Raw genomic sequence first — 23,602 nt, 5'->3', positions numbered from 1 at the left:
AATAGATGAGACAAGTGACGTGAAGCAGAATTATGATTATGGGAGAGGGAGAAACATAAATATTGGACCAGTTCATACCCATTATGCACAAAACCTTTGTCACAGGACTTCTGAGAGACTAAGGAACCACCTTTTACATGTCTGCTACAGCATAAAGAGTAAAGTCCAGGGGCAATTTGAAACTCTGAGGAAAACACTTACAGAAAACACAGAGCAAAAATTACAACAATACTACAACAAACTGTGGACCTTTCTGGTTCATAACAAGGAAAAGAAACTACACAGATTGTGCCTCAATTCAGGACTCTATACAAACAGATACAAAGCAAATACAAAACCTGACAACTTGGACAACCACTCCATTCCAGACACAAAAGCATCTAACTGTGTCATCAATCTTTCAGATTATAAACCCAACAAAGTGGAACTGGCCGTGCTTTCTAGAGGACTCTCATTTTGTCCCACTAAGGCCCTAGATAAAACTGAACTCTCCAGTGATATGGAACATTATTTCAGGAGACTGCGCCTGAGGGAATATTTAAATGATACAGAAGATTTAGAAAACAGTCAGACCAAAGAAAAAGGGATCCCAACAACCAAGAAGAGGTCAGACTGGACACCTCCACCTGGACGCAACCCTCATTTGGATAAATATATAGACTCCTTCAGACATTTGATAAAATCCAAAATCATAGACATTAACAGGAGACAAGCATCCAACATCAGTGCCCAGGAGAGAAAGGCCATACGGTCTTTAAAAATCAGCAAAGAAATCATCATTAAACCTGCTGACAAGGGAGGTGCAATAGTCATGATGAATACGTCAGACTACATGAAGGAAGCCAACATAAAACTCATGGACACACGCTACTATAGAAAATTGGAGTCGGATCCTACACAATACTATTACAAGGAACTAAACAAGTTGGTATCTTGTCTGCCTGACCAGTCCATAAGAGCTGGCGATGACCTGATACCAGAGAGTCCAAGAATAGGGACAGTCTACATGCTTCCCAAAATCCACAAATCTGGAAATCCAGGAAGACCAATTATTTCATGTGTGGGTACCCTCACTGAGCAGATATCTGGATGGGTAGAGGGTATTCTTAAACCACTTGTGAAGGATACACCTAGCTATATTCAGGACACAACTGACCTATTGAATAAACTAGCAGCAATAGGTCCTCTACCAGAAGGAACCATCCTGGCCACCATGGATGTGGAATCTTTGTACTCTAATATCCCGCACCAAGATGGATTAAATGCCTGCAAATTCTTCATGGAAAGCACAGGGACTGATTCTGTGGTGAAACTTATAAAATTCATCCTCACCCACAATTACTTTGAATTTGACAACAAGATCTATCTACAGGAGACTGGCACAGCTATGGGAAGTAAAATGGCTCCACAGTATGCAAATCTTTTCATGGCCAAGCTTGAAAGCGACTTTTTGTCCTCATGCCCCATCAGGCCCCTGGCCTACTACCGCTTCATTGATGATATTTTAATCATCTGGACGGAGTCTGAGCAACAGCTAAAGACGTTCCACGAACAGTTTAATCAATTTCATCCCACCATCAATTTAACACTCAACTACTCCAGCACTGAGATTAACTTTTTGGACACCATCATTAAGCTAAAAAACAATGAAATAGAGACATCCCTGTATCAGAAGCCAATCGATCGTCCAACATACCTTAAATGGGACAGTTTCCATCCAAAACACATAAAGAACTCTATCTATAGCCAAGCCATCAGATAGAATCGTATATGTTCCAACCCCATGGATAGAGACAAACACATTGGTCGCCTCAAAAAGACCTTTTTGAATCAGGGCTACCATCCAAGAACAATTGAAAACCAAATTACAAGAGCCACCAGAATGTCAAGGAATCACCTGCTCCATTACAAAGCTAAAGAAGAAAATAACCGGGTGCCTCTAGTAGTCACCTACAACCCAAATCTGGAAGTGCTAAGGGGAGCTGCACGGAAATTACAACCTTTACTACAAAAAGATGCCAGATTTACAATCCATTTTTCCAGACCCCCACTACTGTGCTTTAGGCAGCCCCCAAATCTAAGAAGCATCATTGTCAGAAGCTCCCTGTCCTCTCCAACAGCTGGAGGAACCTTTCCTTGCAATCAGAAAAAATGTAAAACCTGTCCATCTATAATGACCACGGACAAGATAAAGATCCCCAATTCACATCAGGACTACAAGATCCCAGGTACTTTCAGCTGCATTACATCTAATGTGGTGTACTTAATTATTTGTACTAAATGTCCAACTGGGGGTCTGTATGTGGGGGAGACAGGGCAAAAGCTTAGAACAAGGATGAATGCTCATTGTCACACTATAAGAGAAAAAAGAATGGATCTACCTGTGGCAAAACATTTTTGTATGCCTGATCATAACACCATGGATATTAAGTTACTGGTATTGAAAAGTAACTTCACATCCCAGATAGAGAGAGAAGAGTCTGGGAGTTCAAGCTCATGATGACCTTTGACACTTTCTATGCTGGAATGAATGTGTTGCATGGATTTATGTCTTTTTACATCAATTAAGGAATTTGCTCCTAAGACCTTGTGGGGGCATCACATCACATTAGGAGACCCCAATCAGAGGACAATAAAACATCCAGACTCCTTATCTATGAACTGATCCAATATTTATGTTTCTCCCTCTCCCACTTTGCGTCACTTGGCTTATCCATTGCATTCATTTTTTCTGTGCTGTGTTGTGTATAAATGTGATTCTTCAGATTTTGTATTAGTCAATGCCTGATGAAGAGACCTGAGTAGTCTCGAAAGCTTGGAATGTGTTGCCATCTTTTCAGTTAGCCATTAAAAGGTATCAACCACTGAGGACTCTCAATTCTGAATATTTTTCCATCAATTCATAAAAACCTTTGAAAAACCGATCTCCAGATATTTGTTGGCCCGGTCTTGAGGTTTCCCCTTCTGTGTCTTGCTCAGTGGTGGTCGGGTTTCAGCCTTCCTTACCTCGGCCATATCTCTGAGCACTGAACACATTGTGCTTCTGGGCCTACAGGGAGGTTGCAGATCTTGAATATGACAGCACTGGTGGATAATGGGTTCCTGGTCACTTCACAGTTGATTCTTTTTAAATCCTTAGTAGTTAATGTTTGTATTTATTGCTCAACACATTTGTGACTCTGACTATTTTCAACTAAACTTTTGATGGTTCTGTGTTTCACCGCAATTCCTTAGCACTTGCAAGAATGCTGCATCCCTATGTGAGACTTGTGACATTTTTTTTTCTTTTTCAGAGTTCGTTAAATCTTTTTTAGTCAATTTTTCCTGAGTGAAAATAAGCTGCTTAATAATTCTGCACTTCTTGATAAAAGGTGTTGTGTCCTTAGGCCGCATCCTTCCTCATTACAAAAATACACATCACCTGATCTGCTTCATCCAAATTGAAGTTGGAAAATTTGCATAAAAATGGTCAAAATACTCACATGCCTAATAATTGTGCACACAATGTATATTTATTAGATGTGAAATAATAAATGTTTCTGTGGAGACACAAGGGTTAGCGGGTGCTCTAGTCCGCTAGCCGAAACTGCATGGACCCTGGTCTCATCCCACTGAATGCCCGCTCTCCTTTTACCGTGGGCATGATACTACTCGGACAACACAGGGTGAGGCTAAAACAGTGTGGCAATACTTCATTGAGCCACAAAATAGGCAAATAACACAAAGAACAGCCCCAGAAAAATCCCCAAGATGGTTCAAAATTAGAGTCCCTTTCACTGACTCGCTGGGATAGAAGCAGCTGTGACTTCGGGGCTTCCAGGGCCGACTACCCCCACCTGTGGCATGCACAGAGGAGGTAATGACAAGCTTAGAAGCTGACTGTCCATTGAGGTATAAGACCAGGTGACCAGAGTGTCGCAACCTGACTTCTACGAACATCTCCTTGAAGCAGGGTGACCTGTAGGTCCCAATCCTGGCTTTCCCAAATGTATCCATGGGACTCGGGTGACCAGTGGTTCCACATCCTGACCTCCCCATACATATCTATGGGTTCAGTGTTGGTCAGTGGAGCAGATCTGTATTTTATTTTTTTTTTTATTTTTTAGCCGGGGCTGTGGTCCCCTAAGCTGATGTCCTTCGGAATGTCAAATCTGTGTCCCTTGTGATGGAGCCATGATCTGGCAGCTATCCTCTAGAGTATTCCCGGCTGTGGTTTTGTAAAGAGTTTCTGGTTCTCTGGATTTTCGGATGTTTTGTTACAGAGGCATCCCCTTTTTATATTTCACAACAGTTCTAAAACCCATAATTCACAGGTTCAGGGGTGATTAGATTAGATTAATTTGCATTGTTTGATTATTTATAGTTTACCCTTCAATGTTTGCAAGCTAACAAACTGCATGGCCTGGTTAATGTGTAATAATCATATCCGCAAACATCATTGCTCAGTGACCCTGCATCCCTGTTTTGCAAGGATAACAGTACAATAAAATGAAAGAGCTGATTTAGAGGAAAATAAGAACCATTCATCAATTTACAAATATCAATTCAACCTACAAGAAGAGTCGACATAAGGATAACAGTCTCTGCCTCCTGGCTTACTGAAAATAGACGTCTGGATAATTGAGATGAAATGCTTTGTTGTCAGTTTCCAACACTAATTTACAAATTAGAAAATATGATGGCCATTTTAATGTTTTATGTTTTTTTTCCAGCCAAATTATAAAGATTATCCTGTATATCTGGCAAAGTTTAAGCAATGTCTTTCTAAAGCTATGCACCTTATGAAGATTTACACAGTGAACACTCTGCAAAATCTCACAAATCAACTCATGAAACGGGTAAGTTACGGGCATGGAGTGATCTGCATTAGATTGCTTTGTTGTGAGCTCCAAAAGGGAAAGACATGTTTCTGGCTGGTTGTACGTTTAATGTTTTGCTTTGAGATGTTCTTTATTGCTCTGTTTTTACCCGTTTTATTCTTTTCTCTTTTCTAATGCTCTTTTTCAACAATGTGAATAGTTTAATCAATCAAGTATCCAGTGATTTTTTTTTTTTTTTTTGTGTACATTTTGCACTATTCTGCAAAAATGCTTTTAGAATTCAATCACTGTCAAAGGTTAAATTTCAAGCCTCACTCCACAGATTTGATATAATAGCGATGCATGCGCTGCTCTTCTTCCAGACAAAATTATGGAAACCATTGCTGAGCCTAGGAGACCTCATTATAAGTCATCGGGGTCCGTTGTTTGCAAGAAGAATATGTTGTACAGTGAATTTGTGGCTTCAGCAGTGTTATGGCTTCCTTTTTCATCAGAAGTCATAATGGTAGCATGGACACAGCCTAAGGCCTCTTTCAGACAAAAGTATATTGTATCATTAATAAAATAGAGTCCTCACCGGGTCTCTCAGTCCTGTCCCGCTATTCGTCTTGAAATCTCTTGAGCCTGTCGTTATCGCCTCATTCTTTGTGATAGGGTTGCAGGGCGCAGAACCATGTAATCCTGTCATCGGAGAGACTCATGAGACAAAGGCTTCCCTTCATAAGTGTCTGCCTCAGTGATCTAGTACAAGATTTTTGTTGCTTCATCCTGTTAAAGGATTCGTTGTAATACTATATATATATTTGTGTTACTCAAGTCTGCCCTTTTTTTTTTTGTTTTAGGATCCATCCACAGCACCACATTCTGACAACGCTTTCACCTTATTTTATGTCAAGTTTAGGGGGGCAGCCCCAAAGGTCAGGGTAAGTGTACCTTAGTTTCTAGAAGATGTCTCACAAATTATAAAGTAAAGGATGATTTATTTTTTAGATGAAATATTGAATATGTGTAGGCTATATTACTTCATATATCTCTGTCCAATTTTTTTCCTTAGTTTTTTGATCTTTATTTTGCTTCTGTGGATTTTCATTTCTGATTGTATAGTTACAAATAATGAAGTACGAGGGGCGATCCAAAAGTAATGATAATCAATAATAAACACACTGAATATAGTAAAAAAAAAAAATTATTTTTCTACATAGTCTCCTAACAAGTCTATACATTTAGTCCATCTCTTTTCTAAACTTAGAATTCCCTTCGAAAAAAATTCTTGATCTTGACCCTCAAAAAACTCCCCAACAGCGGTTATCACGTCGCTATTGTCATCAAATTTCTTGCCCCGGAGGTGTTCCTTGAGCCGAGGAAAGAGAAAGAAGTCACTGGGGGCTATATCAGGTGAATAGGGGGGGTGTTCCACCAGTTCAAAGCCCGCTTCTTGAATGGTAGCCATGGCAGCTGCAGCTTTGTGAGCCTGTGCGTTATCTTGGTGAAACAGCACTCCAGCCCGCAGTTTGCCGCGCCTTTTCTCCTTGATAGCCTCCCGCAATCTTCTTATTTGTTCTGCGTAGTAGGAGCCCATAATAGTGGCTCCCTTTTACAAATAGTCTACCATAATAATTCCTTCATTGTCCCAAAAAAACGGACGCCATAACCTTCCCTGCTGAGCTTGACACTTTGAATTTCTTCGGCGTCGGTTTGTCGGCTCGTTTCCATGTCATCGATTGTTTAGTTTCGGGATCAAAGTGGTGGATCCAGGTCTCATCCATGGTCAAAAAACGTGACAAAAAATTCTCCTTGTCTGCTTGGAACTTTTCGAGATTTGCTATTGAAATGTCAACTCCTTTCTTCTTTTGCGCGTTGGTTAACATTTTTGGCACCCAACGCGCAGAGACCATTCTCATATGTAATTCTTTTGCAAGGATTCTTTGAATACTGCCATATGAGATCCCTGTGACCTCAGCTGCATGCCTGATAGTCACTCTTTGATCTTCCAACACAACTTCTTCAACTTTTTTCACGTTTTCTTCATTGAGGGACGTGGATGGGTGTCCTTCGCTATGTTCATCTTCCGTCGATGTTCTTCCCAGCTTAAATTCCTTGGCCCAGCGTGCAACTGTGGAATATGGAGAAGAAGAGTCCCCCAATGTTTCCACCAAGTCGCTGTACATGTCTTTGGTAGACATTTTTTTCAAACAGAGGTATTTGATGACAGCTCTGAGCTCGTTTTTCTCCATTTTGATGTTCACTCCTTGGCAGTTCATATTCAAATGAATGTAGCTCCCGGGAATCGTGGCCTATTTAAGTGATTTTTTTTTTTTCCTGGACTAGTAGGTACCTAAGAGAGAAGAAAACATTACCCTGATAATTGTTTTGAAGATTCTATCCATCTACCGTAAGGAAAAAAAAAAAGTTTTGAAATGTCACGAAATGTTCGCACTTTCGGCATTTTGACGCCAGTTTCGACCAGCTCCTCCAAATTGTGCGGAGTTGCGGAGGCATGAGGGTGTGATGCCACGGCTCGTCTAATTCACTGCAAATTGTAGTGCACCTGCCTGTGGAGTAAGATTTGTAGCGCGGTGCACGCCACTTGTCAGACGCTCCTGATTCATTTACAGGCGTGCGTCTCTTGGTGAATCCGAAGCGTCTGACTTCACCACGCTCCCTCCTCAAAACGGGTGCGAAAATTGGTTTTGATGAATTCAGACCTAAAGTTGGTGACTGGCTCACTTACCGGTCATCTCCCCGACGATTTGCTAAATCGTTGGATTGACTTGCTGTCAGTCGAAGTTGTAAAACTGCAGCTTTCTGTGTTTCTGATCCTATTGGCCCATGAACCTGAAGATGTCGGTGCCATAGTAAAGCATGTGTGAATGGCTTCTAAAAGTTTAAAGGTAGTCTGTGAGACGGATCAACGCTCCTCGGTCGTCTAAATGGGCATATAGCTCATAAAATGGTGACCGAAATAATATCTTGAGATCTGCGAATCGATGTCTTATTCCAGAGAAATTCACGTTTTTCTTATTTGTAAATGGGTTGTTAAAGTATACATATCACCAAAAATTCTTTGTCTTTTTAATTTTATTATATTACTGGTAAAAAAATAAAATAAATAAAATAAAAAAAATAATATATATAAATCATTAAAAAAAAATCAGTGAGGAAAGCTACTATTAATATGGGAAAATATATTAAAATTACTTTCAGTAAAACGTCGCCTCCATTTTCTGACATGCCTAATGATTCTACGTCACTCCGCAGTAGGGAGGTCTCTGCTCAGAGCAGATACCATGTTCTGTGTTGTGGGGTGACTGTGCGCTGCTCCCAAGGACATGCTCCTGCTTGAAGAAATAGAAGACCCTTCAGTGCCCATCAAAATCACACTGGTCTGTGCTCCGATCAGAGTAAAAACTCTGCGATCAAGGCAAAGACCAGTGTGATAGTGAATCTGAAGCCATCGCTGCCCTTCACCAATGATAAGTATAGTATTACCGTTGTTCCTGCCTGTCCGCTGCCTCTCTGTCTATCACTATCACTGATCTTTTCTCTGCTCCCAGCGGTTACACTCCGATCAGAACACAGACCAGTGTAATTGGTTGATGATGAAGCTGCAGCCTGGCAGGGAAAAACTCTTCTGATAAAGTAGTGCTACGTCCTAGTAACGGCTAGCTTCCTGTCTCTGCTCGCCTATGCGCATGAGAGGCATGTGTGATGCAGAGGGATCAGTGAGAAGCTGTGCCATCCACAAGATGGGCAGTGTGATTCCATTGAAAACTAGGTCAAAAAGATGAGTTAAAGTTAACACACACCATTTTTTATTTTTTAATAAATCTATATTTTTGGTGATGGGCCTCTAAGATCTATAGCCCGGACACTGATTTGCATGAGAATCTGCCTCCAGAGCTCATTGTAGATGCAAGGGGACCTTACTTTTTGAGACATGTAATGACTGACATTCTGCTCCCACGCCGACACAGCTCTGCAGCGAGATCAGAACTAACACAGCAGATTTAACACTGGAATGAGACAAAGTTTACGTCTGTTGTACTAGCATATTTGCATTGCACGTGTCCCCTCTCTTAGGGTGCTTTCAGATTTTGTTCAGGCACCCGTTCGTTGGCCCAGTTGGGGCATACATCTGATTCCCCGCCCCTGCAAAATGAGATTTGGATAAGTGCGTAGACAGGGTCATAGTAATGGTGATGGCAGAGCGAACATGTGCTCTACCGTGCATCATTTTTGGGTGTATACGTCTATTGGAGACAGACACTCAGACGTGGTAGGCCCTGCTGTGTGTGCGGGATGCGCTGAGGCCCTGCTGTGTGTGCGGGATGCGCAGAGGCCCTGCTGTGTGTGCGGGATGCGCAGAGGCCCTGCTGTGTGTGCGGGATGCGCAGAGGCCCTGCTGTGTGTGCGGGATGCGCAGAGGCCCTGCCGTGTGTGCGGGATGCGCAGAGGCCCTGCCGTGTGTGCGGGATGCGCAGAGGCCCTGCCGTGTGTGCGGGATGCGCAGAGGCCCTGCCGTGTGTGCGGGATGCGCAGAGGCCCTGCCGTGTGTGCGGGATGCGCAGAGGCCCTGCCGTGTGTGCGGGATGCGCAGAGGCCCTGCCGTGTGTGCGGGATGCGCAGGGGCCCTGCCGTGTGTGCGGGATGCGCAGGGGCCCTGCCGTGTGTGCGGGATGCGCAGGGGCCCTGCCGTGTGTGCGGGATGCGCAGGGGCCCTGCCGTGTGTGCGGGATGCGCAGGGGCCCTGCCGTGTGTGCGGCATGCGCAGGGGCCCTGCCGTGTGTGCGGCATGCGCAGGGGCCCTGCCGTGTGTGCGGCATGCGCAGGGGCCCTGCCGTGTGTGCGGCATGCGCAGGGGCCCTGCCGTGTGTGCGGCATGCGCAGGGGCCCACTTGACACTATAAGATAAGATATTTGTGGTATATGTACTTTGTATGAGTTGAATAAGGAATCAAGATTGTAGCCAACTTGGACATGGCTCCTCAGCTGAAGCAGGTTTGCACAGGGCATACACAAAAACCTCTTCATTTCTCTTTTAATAGAATAAGCTGCAGTATGTAGGCACAAATGTTCTTTTCCTTGGATTTCTTCTTTAATTTTACATGGAGTCTTTTTAACTGTAATTTTTTTTTTCTTTTTGTCCAGACACTTATTGAACAAATGGAGCTGCGGTCAGAGAAGTTACCAGAGTGAGTATTTTCACTGGTCTCTCACAAGAAAATAAGGCAGAAAAGAAAAACTTTTTTATTCTACTTTTGATCCAATGAGTTAGGGAAAAATAAAGGGAAAATGTCACCTTCAGAAATGTTATTTACCTGCAGATAAACAGGTACTCTGCTGGTAAATGGCGTATAAATCCTGCCTGAGTAGGCTTACAGGGAGAAAAGTATAAAGCTTTATTCTCTCTGCTGCCACTGTCTTCCAGCCATCCTAGTGGTGCAGGGAGCTGTTTGTCACGGCCAGCTACACAGTGATCACAGCTGTAATCACTCCTCGGCACTAGGGTTGATCGCAGAGAGTGGTTACGTTCTGTATGGTGGGCAGGTGTGGACTGGGTCTCCGGGAGCGCTTTATAATTTGAGTATTATACAGCCATCTAGTGGTCAACTACAATAGTTACATCTGTTGACATTAAATGATTGCTTTTCAATAGAAATACAGGAAAGCCTTATGGTACAAATCCAAGTATTTAGAATCACTCAAATCCTTTGTATCTTTTGATAAAAAGCACTAGCACTTTATAACCATTTTTGAAACATATTGCCATCTATATTAATTATGTGTTATTAAATGACTACTGCTTAGAAATACAGAAATATGCTTAAGAAAATTGATACCTTTGTTGCTATTATAATTTTTTAGAGTCTTCTTCTTGCCTTCCAATTCCAGTAGCCATTCTTGAATTGTATACAGATATATTTTTTAACTCGTGTAATTAAATAAACATAGTTTTTTTTAATAAATTTTGTTGTCACTTCTGATTTTTGTTCTTGGTTGCCTAAACTGACATCCGGAACAAATATTTATAGTCATATATTCTATTAAGAAGTGCAGCTCAACAATGATGGGCTACTTGTAATTTGTGGACTTTTTTGGTAAATTACTAATTATTGAATTGATTGTCAGAAATATGGTGTAAAACACTTAGAAAATTTTTTGCACAACGCAAGTTTTCAAGCCAGTTGTGGCCAAAATGGTTGTTGCTGAGATGGTGGTGGGATGGGCCAGTGCATTGTGACACCCGCTCACCTAATTCATGACTATTTATGGCATACCTTGCTTCAGTGTGCCGATGCTTACACTTTTTTTAAGACATGCCTGATTGACTAAGAAGCTTTTGCCTCCTAATGAATAAGGCGCCTCTGACTCCACCTTGGTTCCTTGTCAAGACAAAAATAACAAGCCTTTGTGCAGCTATGTTAATGGAAAAATAAAGATGCTATGGTTTTTGGAAGAAGGGGAAAAATTCCAAAACACAAAATGAAGGGGTTAATGGAGGCGTTGGGTTTCTTTTTCATGGTCGTGGAAACACCCTGCCAGATTCACTCTAGTACAAATGCCAATAGCTCCAAATGTATTCTGAGGTCTGAAGACCTGTAATGTTATCTTGACATGAAAAATAGCGCTTGCACCTTTTATAGAGAGAGCATGAGGCATCCACATAAAGACCACCCATCATCTGACCATTGTTATTGGTTGCAGGGTCAGGAGACTGGTGGTCGAAATGTTATTTGGTCAGAAAAAGCAGGAGAAAAGCTTGATCCCCTATTGGGTCATCAAAATAAGTATTCCACGGTAAATGTGTAGCATTTACTGCCAGGAGCTAGGTTATAGCTTGTATTTACCGCACTGTAAGGTTTTCATTGAGGTTTTATGTAATTGTCCAGGGTCTCATTCACATAAACTTTGAAGGCAGAAAACATGAACCATGTACCAGATTTGATATGTCTGCTGCACAATTGGAAATAAAAGAGCTGATCAGGATGGTGGTCATAAGGGCCCCGTCACACATAGCGACGCACCAGCGATCCCGACAACGATATGACCTTGTCAGGATCGCTGGTGTGTCGCTACATGATCGCTGGTGAGCTGCCAAACAGGCAGCTTCACCAGCAATCAGCACCAGCGACACGTGGGTAACAAGCAACGCACGTCGCTTAATTACCCACTGTGTACCTTAGTTACCAGCGCGCTGGTGCAGGTAGCTGGTAACCAAGGTTCATATCGGGTTTCTAAGCGGCGCGCGCTGCTTAGAAACCCAATGTGTACCTTAGTTACCAGCTCCTGCTCGCTGGTCTCCCGCCTGTCACATGCAGCGATGCGTGCTGGCCAGCGGGAGACCAGCGATCAAAAAAATGTCCTGGCCATTCCAGGACAATCAGCGATAACCGGCAGGGGGGCCACTGGTCAGTGTCACACACAGCGATCTCGCTGGTGAGATCGATGTTGCGTCACAAAACTTGTGACTCAGCAGCGATCTCGCTAGCAAGATCGCTATGTGTGACGGGGGCTTTAGGATGGACATCCGAAGTATTTAACATATTCTAGTATTGCAGCTTTTGAAAATGTACCTGGGGTCACCCTTTTTTATATTCTTTGAAAGGTATCAGCTACTTCTTGGTGAAATACATCAGTGCTATTTAGATCAGCGGGAGAACTTGCTCAGTCCAAGTATCACCAGCACAATTACAGATCTAACCAGCCAGAACAACAGGGATCACTGTGCGTTGGTAAGATATCTGATTACTCAGCCTACATAGAATACACGCGCCTCCTCTTTTTGCTTTTTACGGCTTAACATCCCTTACAACAGTGAAAATAGATGATAGAGGAGGTCTGCTCATAAAACATTTACCTGTCATTTCAGGTGACTGGTCTTAATAAGCTGTCATGTGTATGTGAGTTATAATGTAATTTATGGTCCTTATATGTTGCATTTTCAACATTTTTCTCCTGTGTGGGTTCTAGCTTTAATTTTTAGTTGTCTCTGAGCTAGTAGGTGTTAACTAGCCATGATGTATACAGAAGCTTGAGAGCTTCCTTCTGTCCTGTCCCTATGTGGGACATGTTGAGAAGCAGTTTAACATTATACAGGAGTAATGAGCAGCATAGTTGTGAATCCAGCTCTGTGGGTGGGTAAAGCTGCAACATGATCTTTCTGTGTCTCCTTCTGCCTGTTCTCTCTCTCCGCTTCCGTTCTCAATACACTTTAATAAGCAGATGTAATCTAATCCCTCAGTGAGCTGGCACTCTGTCTTATTTTGACCAAAATGAATTTTATCTGGGTGATTAAGTTCAAGAAGCACAGTGGAAGAGAACTGGCTCATAAGTGGAGAAAGAAACAGGTTTCCCTGCTAATTATTTTTAAATGACCATTTCATCGCTCAATTATTACTTCTGAGAGATCCATTTCCCCGTTTTATAGTTATCACCTAATTGTGCTTTTCTTTTTCATGTAGGTACGAAGTGGTTGTGCTTTTATGGTCCATGTATGTCAAGATGAACACCAGCTTTACAATGAATTCTTCACCAAACCAACTCCAAAATTGGAGTATGTGGTAAATTTGTAAATGTTATTCTCGGTTGTGTATCTCGTGTTTGTTTTTGTTCATAACTTTTTAGCAATTTATTACTCCTGACACCTTGCTTGAAATTATTGTCATAATATCCATTTAAAAACCTCTAATCACTGATCGATATTTTTTTATTTTGAAAAGAAAAAAAAAAAAAAGCAACAAATAAAACGCTTTATGGCCTCTTTAACATAATGTGTTTTTTTTTCTGTATTCTAAAAGAATAAAATGGCAGCAGTTTTTTTTTTTTTTAATATGGATTAGTGCAGGCTTTTTTTTATAGACATTTTGTATATTGAAAAGCCTTATGAATCTTTGTAAGAAAATATAACACCTTAAAAAGCCTTCAAAAAAGCCCAAATAAAAATGCCCTTTTAACCATTTTTGTTTACATTATTGTATAATCTTTTAACTGACACTGGCTGTAGCCTTTTAACAACCCCTTCCTCCAAAAGAGGGGGAGTGAATTAAAAAATTGCTAAAAAAATGCTGCAAAGCAATACATCTAAAATCCACTCAATGGTGGTTTCATACGCTCTCCTTTTTGGACTTAAGGTGCTGATTTGGCTGTAGTTTGATATCCAAAGCCAATAGTAGATTCAAGAGGAATGGGAAATAGAAAAGTAAGAAGTCAGCCCTGTATATATGTAAATCATACTAAAAAATAACATGGGAAAAAGACTAGATAAATTGTAATAACATTACAAGTAAAATTTCAGTATAAAAGCAAACATTGGGCAATTCCAGGTGGCACGAGACCTGACAACCTATAATAATGGAGCTCCTAAGGAGAGTTTGCGTTGACGGCGTCCCCATTGCGGGTGTCAGAATAGAATAAGGAATGAAAGGGAGAAAGAAAGGGAAGGTGAGAGGACGGGATACACCAGACATGGCAACTGTGGGTTTTGAGAAACTTGAGCAGAGAATTACTTATGAGATTTATGCTGAAATTTATTTTGTCAGTCGCTAAGATTCTATGTAAGTTTTTCTTTTTCTTTCATTTATCATATACCAAGACCAGGAATTGTGACTTTTGAAAATGGAAGTACTTGCTCTTCTAACTAAAAGGAATAGCCTACTCAACTGCCAAGAAATAATTGCAAATAACATTATAACATTTTAAGAAATCTTAGGCACGTAATTTATTAACGACATAAGGAGACCCTTCCACGTTTCTTTTTAATATTATAACCTCTTAAGGAATTAATACATTCTAATTCAATGGGGCAACCTCTAAAGCCATTTCGGGAGCTCCCAGAGACTGCATGGGCAATTTGACCTGATGTTAGGCAAAATGAGGTTGGTTTCAATCATTATTGAATAACTTTGGTGGTAAGTGACCAACTTTGGGACCATTGCTCTTTAGTTAGGGTGGATCTTATGTCAGATTCCCATTTGGAAACAAGCATAAGTTAAATTAGAATATACCACGAAAATAAGGCCTGGGGAGTCGGAGGAGGATCTACTACATCTTTGTTTGAACAATATTAAAGTAAGGGCTTTACGGGCTGAAGATATAACAAATGAAGTGTGTTTTGGCTGAAGATACTAGAAAAGCTCAGATTGGGGAAGGGCATAATGTTCCTGCAAAACTGGGAACTGCATAATGCCCTGTGTAGAAATAAGAGGCTGAACTTGAGTTCTACTTAGAGACTGTGCTCATAATATTGAAAAATCGTCATATCCTGGGGAAAGAAACGGATTGCCAAAAAAGGAACCCAATGGCAGGAACAGTGAAAACCCGCCAAATACTCCGTCCCACACTGTAAGGGAGTGGACCGTAACAGGGTTAGTAATGTGTCGTCCATGTTTTGATGTGATCCAAAGGCCGTTATCTAAAGTCAGGGGTTCTGACTTGGCATGACACAAGGCTACTTGAGGAAATAAATCTGAGGGGCAACTAGGGCTTTTTTATATTTGTGCCGAAGTAGAGTAGATCTATATACTCTTGGGATTAAAGACTTAACAAACATTGACTTGTTTGAAAATAGTGAATGGGAATTGTGACTGGTAGGACCCTAAAAAAGCATGTTAGGTACAAAGTGGATTTTACATAGCCGCAGTATGTAATATTTCCCCCAGTCCTCCAACATCTGATGTAGATGTTGAAGAAGGGAAGTGGGGTGCATGGAAAAGAATAAAGGACGACTTTTTATCTGGTTCCACTACAAACATAATATTTTATCCACATTGCAAAACGTTATCGTCTTGAAGGCCAGGCTGTTTGCCGTATAGTGGATTGCTTCGAAATTAAGAAAAGAAAAACAAACTTGAACACTTGTTAGGAGGTAATTTCTTGAGTGCAAAAAGGCTATAGCTGCTCTCATATAATTCTCATTTCAATATTAGGCAGAGAAAAAATTAGTGGTATGCAGCCATCCGGATGTTACAGTATTTAGTCAGTCAGCAATAGTGCAAGTTCCACCACTTAAAAAGATGAGAGGCGTCTGTAATTTACATCATAGGTAGACCTCAACTATGGGAGACAAACTGAGAAAAAAAAATCCAGAAAATCACATTCTGTTTTTTTTTCATTTTATTTGCATATTATGGTGGAAAATAAGTATTTGGTCAGAAACAAAATTTCATCTCAATACTTTGTGATATATCCTTTGTTGGCAATGACAGAGGTCAAACGTTTTCTGTAAGTCTTCACAAGGTTGCCACACACTGTTGTTGGTATGTTGGCCCATTCCTCCATGCAGATCTCCTCTAGAGCAGTGATGTTTTTGGCTTTTCGCTTGGCAACACGGACTTTCAACTCCCTCCAAAGGTTTTCTATAGGGTTGAGATCTGGAGACTGGCTAGGCCACTCCAGGACCTTGAAATGCTTCTTACGAAGCCACTCCTTCGTTGCCCTGGCGGTGTGCTTTGGATCATTGTCATGTTGAAAGACCCAGCCACGTTTCATCTTCAATGCCCTTGCTGATGGAAGGAGGTTTGCTCTCAAAATCTCACGATACATGGCCCCATTCATTCTTTCATGTACCCGGATCAGTCGTCCTGGCCCCTTTGCAGAGAAACAGCCCCAAAGCATGATGTTTCCACCACCATGCTTTACAGTAGGTATGGTGTTTGATGGATGCAACTCAGTATTCTTTTTCCTCCAAACACGACAAGTTGTGTTTCTACCAAACAGTTCCAGTTTGGTTTCATCAGACCATAGGACATTCTCCCAAAACTCCTCTGGATCATCCAAATGCTCTCTAGCAAACTTCAGACGGGCCCGGACATGTACAGGCTTAAGCAGTGGGACACGTCTGGCACTGCAGGATCTGAGTCCATGGTGGCGTAGTGTGTTACTTATGGTAGGCCTTGTTACATTGGTCCCAGCTCTCTGCAGTTCATTCACTAGGTCCCCCCGCGTGGTTCTGGGATTTTTGCTCACCATTCTTGTGATCATTCTGACCCCACGGGGTGGGATTTTGCGTGGAGCACCAGATCGAGGGAGATTATCAGTGGTCTTGTATGTCTTCCATTTTCTAATTATTGCTCCCACAGTTGATTTCTTCACTCCAAGCTGGTTGGCTATTGCAGATTCAGTCTTCCCAGCCTGGTGCAGGGCTACAATTTTGTTTCTGGTGTCCTTTGACAGCTCTTTGGTCTTCACCATAGTGGAGTTTGGAGTCAGACTGTTTGAGGGTGTGCACAGGTGTCTTTTTATACTGATAACAAGTTTAAACAGGTGCCATTACTACAGGTAATGAGTGGAGGAAAGAGGAGACTCTTAAAGAAGAAGTTACAGGTCTGTGAGAGCCAGAAATCTTGATTGCTTGTTTCTGACCAAATACTTATTTTCCACCATAATATGCAAATAAAATGAAAAAAAAACAGACAATGTGATTTTCTGGATTTTTTTTTCTCAGTTTGTCTCCCATAGTTGAGGTCTACCTATGATGTAAATTACAGACGCCTCTCATCTTTTTAAGTGGTGGAACTTGCACTATTGCTGACTGACTAAATACTTTTTTTCCCCACTGTATAAGTAGCACACCTTTCTCATTAGGCGTTTTATTTAATAATGTGTGCAGTCTTTGAGGTATCTGGTGGCAGATTTTCCTAAAAGTGAAGACTAATTAGTATGTTCACATGGCATACATTTTTGACAGTTCAGGGAGCTGATGTTATGGGTCATGTTTTAGGCTTTGATAGCATCACACATGCTCTAATATAAGGGTAGTGTGTCCAGGAGACTGGTTCCTTTTACATGGGATTTTTTAAATTTTTGCTGTGCCTGTAGAACTCTGAACAGATACTTGTAGCCTTCAGGTTACTAGACATCTCGAAAACTGGACATGTTTCTTTATCTTTTTATTGTACAACTTTTTTTTTTCTTTTTTTCTTACTACAGTGAACTTTTGGAGAAGCTGTGTCTTTCGCTTTATGATGTGTTACGGCCGCTCATCATCCATGTCGTTCACTTAGAAACACTCTCTGAACTTTGTGGAATATTAAAAATTGAGATGCTTGAAGATCATGTGCAAAATAACGGTAAGGCTTGCTCCTAGTATTTACTTTATTAATGGGAAGTCCTCAGCTTTATGAATTTAACTATTTTACTTACAATAGTTGTCCCAAAAACAACCCCTTTTAATTGTATTTATCCAGTCTGTATGGACATTATCTTTAGTTTATCATTTTATTTGCATATTCCAAAATATCCACTTTTTTGCCTGATGCAATTTATTCATTTGGTACAAAATTGCCTTCAAAGCAAAACCATTTGTTAGCAGCCAATTAAGCAGTTGGAGTCGGGACATACAATAGTGCACCAATCATTAACCCCTAGGTATCTTATACCGTCACTGTAGCTATTTTTATAATCATTGTTTTTTTTTCTTTTTTTTTTTTTTTCTCTTTTTATTTGCTGCATTTAGTTGACCAGCTTGGTGCCTTTGCTGCTGTCGTGAAGCAGATGCTAGAAGACGTACAGGAGAGGCTGGTCTACCGGACTCACATATACATTCAGACTGATATCTTAGGCTATAAGCCTGCTCCTGGTGATCTTGCGTATCCTGACAAACTGGAGATGATGGAGGTATGCCATGTCCCAAACACCTTATCAAGAATAGTACTACTAAAAATGACACACATGAAAGCATGACTAGAAAAATATACCATTGACAATATATAGTTGAGAATCATGGCCATTAAGGGTTTAATGTGTAAAAGGCCGATAGATCTCTCTAAAGAGCTTGTCCTCTTCTTGGATACCTCTTCTGAATCTCTTCTTTTTCCCCTAGCATACTAAAAACATTTACACACCTCCGATGCCGTGCCAGTGATGTGGTCTTGCTCTTCCGGGGTTCACATGATATTGTCATTATGAGAGCCAGAACTTACACTGGAATGGCATCGTGGGTATTATTTTGCTCGAGAAAAACATAGGGAATCAGAATGGGTTGTCAGAATAGTGGACAACCCCATTAAAGCTAGTGCACCTTGTGGCTGTAAAACTTAAGATCGCAATCTTGCTCTACTACAATGTGACTATTGATGTCTCATTTATCTTCTAGCAAAATTCTCTATCTCCCTCTCAGGGAACCCGCTGAAAGGCATGTAGAGTCGTATACAAAATCTATTTTCTAAATCTAAATGTGGGACGGCACTCTGCCCCTCCTTTGCCGCCACCTATGTGTCTAAGGCTGTCTCCGCTTGGGCTAAGCTACTCCGTAAGAGTAATCCTCTCTGAAGCCCCCCTGACGAATTACCATATCTGGCAGATTGCCCATGCAGGATAATACCTTCTGTCCATTTCTCTAATTGCCCCTGGGTGTTCTGCTCTGGTATCAAGCAACATTGTAACTAAAAAGTTCCTCACCAACCTTCCCTTTCAGGGCCGTAGCCTTTTCGGGGCTAAGTTGGATTGGATCATTTCTGATGCTACAGTGGGAAAGATCATCTCGCTTCCCCAGCCAAAGCCCACACTGTGTATCCCATATTTTTACTCCTTTTATCTGTTTCTGGAGGTCTCGACTGTCAGGAAAAGGGCCCCTTCACGACAAGAGACGATAAGGCCCTCTTTATTCGGACTCCCATGACAGCACCACGGGAGTCAGGGGATCCGCCCTTCAGGAACAGGAAACCTACAGATACAAAAGGGCGGCACCTCTCCCACGCATCAGTTGGTTTCCTGTTCCTGAGGGGACGGGATCCTACAGACAGATCCCAGGCCGGCCGGTAGCGAGGGGGTCTCCTACCTCGGCCTGGTGCGGAGCTCCTGGAGGACGCCACGGTGGCCCAGGATGGGTGGCACGGCGGTGGCGTGTGCAGCATGGAGCGGCGTCCGGAGGGTGTCCGTCTCCGTAAAAGAAGTCGCCGCCTGTATGTATGCCCCCTGGGGGCTCCGGCGTCGCGGTGGCGGGGGGGGCTGGCGCGTGCAGGGTGCTGAGGCCAGGGAGCGATGCATACTGGAGCGCCCCTGGGTCCCACGTGACTTCTGGTCACGTCGGAATCGCGGTGACGTCAGGGGACGGAGCCTGGGGGCGCTTCCGGGTCGCAGGCGCAAGGACCCCAGATGACGGCGCCCATCAGAGAGACGCCGGTAAGCACCGGTTCACCTGCCAGGAGCTGCGCCAGCTGGGGGGGGGGGGGAAGGGCGTGGCAGGAGGAAATCTGCTGTCTGGAGGAGGGGTATATAGGCAGGACCCTAGATCCCTAGATGGGTGCCATGCCTTGGCCACATTATTGCGCACAGTAATGGAGAGCGATCAGGAGCAGCAGCAGAAGCAGCAACGGCGGCAGCAGCGACAATCATCACTGCCGCCCCTGGATGACCTTCGGCAGGTCAAACAAAAGAAGAAAGTGTCCCGTGACAGTAAGGAGCGTGCAGGACGAAGTGACCAATCCAGTCATAAAGGCTCCTCTAGGCGGACAGGAGCATCAACTGAGAAAAATCCCCCTCATTCTCCAGTACTTAATTGTGGCACTGGTAAGTGATCTTCGTGAATGTTCACTCAGTGACGGGGCCTCCTTCTATGTTTTATTCTAGGGGAAGAAAGCTACGAGTAAAACCAAACACTGGGAATGCGCACTCTGTGCATGCCTGTTACCAGACTCATGCCCCAAAAGGTTGTGTCCCCCCTGTATCCAGCAGACAGTGGCGGAGGAGTCGCCCGTGGTAGCTGCGAGTTTAAGGGACATAGTCAGGGCAGAGTTGAAGGAAACCCTAAAATCCCTGTCCCAACCAGAAAGCTTAAGGGATGGGGACCCTGTGGAGTCTGAATCCTCGGCAGAATGGAGGAGAAGTAAGGGCTCCCATGTTTCATCTCCCTCGTCCTCCTTAGAAGTAGATGACTCTGATCGGTTTTGTCTGCCGCTTGACCGAGTAGACAAGCTAGTAAAAGCAGTCAGAGGGACAATGGAAGTGGAGGAGCCTAAGCCTCAGTTATCCATGCAGGATGTCATGTTCGGGGGGCTGGAGCAGAGGAAGAGTCTTCCCATTGAACGAAAAAATTCAGGATCTGATCCGCAGAGAGTGGAAAAAAACAGATAAAAGAGGGTCGCTACCACCAGCCCTCAAGCGTAGATACCCCTTTGATGATCCGACGGTGAACACTTGGGACAAGGCCCCCAAATTAGATGCTGCAATTGCGAAGGTGTCAAAAAGATCCTCACTACCCTTTGAGGACATGGGGTCCCTTAAAGATCCTTTAGATAGGAAGGCAGATACCTTCCTTAAAAGTACCTGGGAGATGGCAGCCGGTTTCTTAAGACCAGCAGTAGCATTAACATGCACGGTCAGGTCCATGATGGTCTGTTGGACCAGTTAGAGTCGCAGTTAAACAGGGAACGTCTAGACAGACAATTCTTGGGGCCCTACCAACAATCCAGGAGGGCGCAGCCTTCCTAGCGGATGCCTAGACTGATGCAGTAAGAATGGCCGCCAGGGCAACAGGACTATCTAATGCGGCTCGTAGAGCCCTGTGGCTAAAGTGCTGGCAGGGAGACATTCAATCCAGAGCGAAACTCTGTACTATCCCGTGTGAGGGGGAATATTTGTTTAGAGCAGTCCTGGACGAACTGCTTGAGAAAGCCGGGGACGATAAGAAAAAGTTCCCAAATCTTTGGTCCGCATCCTACCGACGTCCATTTAATAAGAGATTCGGTCAGGGGAGAAGGCGCAATCCTTCACCTAATAGAGACCGTCCCAGATGGGAGGATAGAAGAAGAAGAGGTACGGGCTTCATGTTCAGGCGCTCGTCGAGAGAACGAAAGAGACCGAACCAATGACTAGCAATTCCTGTGGGGGGTAGACTGTCATCCTTCCTCCCAGCATGGTTACAGATCACCAATAGTGACTGGGTGCGGAATGTAATATCCACCGGGCTCAGGTTGGATTTCAGTCATGTTCCACGGGATACCTTTAAACCAACTCCCTCAAGATCTTCACCCCTCGAACAAGCTGCTTTAGAAGCGGAGGTCTTGAGCCTGTGCCTGAAAAACGTCCTGGTAGAGGTCCCGGAATCTGAAAGAGGTACAGGTTTCTACTCTCCCTTATTCCTAATCCAAAAAACGGATAAAACATTTAGAACGATTATTAATTTACGTTTCCTTAATGAATTTTTGGTTAATTGCACCTTTAAAATGGAATCCATCAATTCTACAATAAAAATGCTGTTTGAAGGGTGTTTTATATCAGTCGTGGACTTGAAAGACGCGTACTATCATGTACCTATCCACGCAGATTTCCAGCAGTTCCTTAGAGTGGCGGTTTCAATAGACGGTATAGTCCGTCGTTATCAGTATAGAGCCCTTCCCTTTGGTCTCTCAGCAGCACCCCGGGTATTTACGAAGATAGTGGCCGAAGTTATGGCTCATTTGCGGGAAGTTGATATCTTAATTGTCCCATACTTAGATGATTTTTTGATTGTGGGAAATTCGGTGGGCCATTGTCTATCCCAGACAGAGAGAGCTAAATCCAGATTAGAGAACCTCGGATGGATAATAACGAGAAATCCCGATTTCAGCCCTTAAGGGTCCAGAAGTTTCTAGGCTTACTGTTAAATTCAGAAACTCAGCAGTGTCTGTTACCATTAGATAAATTACAACATATACAGCAGCAGGTTCTTCGGGCAATTGATAAACCCTCCATGACCCTCAGGCAGGCCATGTCTCTGTTAGGCTTTCTAACCTCATGTATCCCAGCAGTCAAGTGGGCACAATTCCACACTAGGGCCCTTCAGAAAGACGTCCTAGTTAATAGCAGGGCCTTAGAGGTCTCCCCACATGGTCAAGTATTGCTAAGCCCTTCGACTCTTACATCTCTTAGGTGGTGGCTCGATGACGGAAACTTATCCTCGGGGGTGCCCTGGGTGACGCAGATAACCCGCATAATAACCACAGACGCTAGCCCTTTGGGTTGGGGGGCCCATATGGGGGACATAGTGGTACAGGGACATTGGGACTCCGATGCTGAGACCTCATCTAACCAGAGGGAGCTGTTGGCGGTTGAGTTGGCAGTTAAAGAACTCATTATGTACCTACAGGGCCATCATGTGAGGATACTCTCGGACAGCCAGGTAGCAGTAGCCTATGTCAACCACCAAGGTGGAACTCGCTCCGACGCCCTGATGCGGATAACGGAACGTCTCCTTCAGATAGTTGAGAAAAATTTTCGATCTTTAACTGCGCTCCACATCAGGGGAAAAGACAACATGAAGGCAGACTTTCTTAGCCGCAGGGCCCTAAAGCAAGGAGAATGGGCTTTAAACACGGATATTTGCAACCAGGTTGTCCGCAAGTGGGGTCAGCCGGAGGGAGACCTCTTTGCCACCAGAGACAACAGGAAAGAAAAATCGTTCTGCTCTCTGAATCCCAGGGAAAATTCACTGGCAGTGGACGCCCTCCTGATAAGATGGGACTTCTCTAGCATATGCCTTTCCACCATTAAACCTAATACCTCTGGTAGTAAGGAAGATCAGGGAAGATTGGGCAAGGGTCATATTAATTGCCCCCTTCTGGCCTAGGAGGACCTGGTTCGCATGGTTAAGGACTATGTCTGTATGCGATCCCTGGGTACTGCTGAACCTTCCGGATCTCCTCTACCAGGGGCCAGTCAGCCACTCACAGGTAGCGGGACTCCATTTGACGGCGTGGTGTTTGAGAGGACCCTATTAAAGGATAGAGGGTTCTCCAAAAATTTAATTGATACCCTCCTGAAAAGCAGAAAACAAACTACCACAAATATCTATGCTAGAATTTGCA

The 23,602-nt window shown here is 43.2% G+C and overlaps 1 protein-coding gene across 2 annotated transcripts in view; it reads left to right on the top strand.

Annotated features, from left to right (window-relative positions):
* COG3 (component of oligomeric golgi complex 3) overlaps nucleotides 1-23,602 on the top strand; it is a 136,500-nt gene that overhangs the window by 37,148 nt on the left and 75,750 nt on the right. For both annotated transcript variants that reach the window (XM_073580279.1, XM_073580278.1), the window contains exons 7-13: nucleotides 4,713-4,838; nucleotides 5,663-5,743; nucleotides 9,969-10,012; nucleotides 12,427-12,553; nucleotides 13,283-13,374; nucleotides 17,748-17,887; nucleotides 18,274-18,434. In XM_073580279.1, coding sequence (XP_073436380.1) covers nucleotides 4,713-4,838; nucleotides 5,663-5,743; nucleotides 9,969-10,012; nucleotides 12,427-12,553; nucleotides 13,283-13,374; nucleotides 17,748-17,887; nucleotides 18,274-18,434 — 771 coding nt within the window. The remainder of the gene's footprint in view (nucleotides 1-4,712; nucleotides 4,839-5,662; nucleotides 5,744-9,968; nucleotides 10,013-12,426; nucleotides 12,554-13,282; nucleotides 13,375-17,747; nucleotides 17,888-18,273; nucleotides 18,435-23,602) is intronic.

Source organism: Dendrobates tinctorius, unplaced genomic scaffold (assembly GCF_039654945.1).
Source record: "Dendrobates tinctorius isolate UK_male_01 unplaced genomic scaffold, ASM3965494v1 ptg000064l, whole genome shotgun sequence".
NCBI lineage: Eukaryota > Metazoa > Chordata > Amphibia > Anura > Dendrobatidae > Dendrobates > Dendrobates tinctorius.
This window is presented reverse-complemented; position numbering and strand designations above follow the sequence as displayed.